Genomic DNA, 1,083 nt, shown 5'->3' on the forward strand with positions numbered 1-1,083 from the left:
GTAGATATGAGAAGGCCAAACGAGCCCATACTAAGGGAACGCCACCAAGTCCTAGAATAACCAACATGGTACATCTGTTGAACGGGGCAACCGTGTTTTCAAAACTGGACCTCAACAAAGGGTATCACCAGTTGGAACTCGGCAAAAGCTCCCGATATATAACCACTTTCGCCACCCACCTAGGACTCTTCAGCTACAAGCGGCTAAGTTTTGGTGTGTCGTCCGCAGCTGAAATTTGTCAAGCAGAATTCATAACGTCATCAAACATGTACCAAACTGCTTGAACTACAGTGACGACATCCTGGATTTCGGACAAAATCAAGAGCAACACGACGACACGTTAATGAGAGTGTGCATGGCCTTGGAAGAGGCACGGCCCACACTAAAAAAGGACAAGTGTGAATTTCGCAAGAAAACACTCCGTTTCTTTGGTCACATATTTTCTGAGAAGGGAATGACACCCGACCCGGAGAAAGTCAGTGCACTCCAAGAAGCCAAGCCGCCCGCCACCACATCAGACCTTAGGTCATTCCTGGGCCTTGCAAGTTACTGCACCAGATACATAAGAGACTTCGCCTCCAACAGCGAACCCCTCCGAGCACTCACCAAGCTCAACACAGACTTCACATGGACACCACAGTGCCAAGAAGCGTTTCAAGCAATCAAGGAGCGTATTTCCGACGCCCGAAACATACTTCGACCCCAAAAGAAAGACAGAACTCATTGTCGATGCTAGGCCAGTCGGCCTAGGCGCCATCTTAACACAACTGGATGATAGAGAAGAAGGCAGAAAACACATTGTAGCCTATGCCAGTCGAAGCCTTTCCAAAACCGAGCAAGCCTACTCCCAGGCGGAGAAGGAGGGTCTGGCTGTAGTCTGGGCCTGCTAACACTTTAATTTGTTCCTATATGGGAAACCTTTTGTAGTTGTAACGGACCATCAAGCCCTCATCTTCATCTATGGCAACCCTCAGGCAAAAATGCCGCCACGAATAGCTCGATGGGCACTCCGACTTCAAGACTATCAATTCTCCATCATTCATAGACCCGGAAAGGAGCAGAACCCTGCAGATTTTCTCTCGA

General features: G+C 48.8%; 1 protein-coding gene across 1 annotated transcript; it reads left to right on the forward strand.

Moving 5' to 3' along the window:
- Window positions 1-355: 355 nt before the first annotated feature.
- LOC138471535 (uncharacterized) lies at window positions 356-736 on the forward strand. The gene has a single exon (XM_069609183.1). The coding sequence runs from the start codon at window positions 356-358 to the stop codon at window positions 734-736; it is 381 nt and encodes a 126-aa protein (XP_069465284.1).
- Window positions 737-1,083: the final 347 nt, after the last annotated feature.

Source organism: Ambystoma mexicanum, chromosome 8 (assembly GCF_040938575.1).
Source record: "Ambystoma mexicanum isolate Mex_15411 chromosome 8, UKY_AmexF1_1, whole genome shotgun sequence".
In the NCBI taxonomy this organism is placed as follows: domain Eukaryota; kingdom Metazoa; phylum Chordata; class Amphibia; order Caudata; family Ambystomatidae; genus Ambystoma; species Ambystoma mexicanum.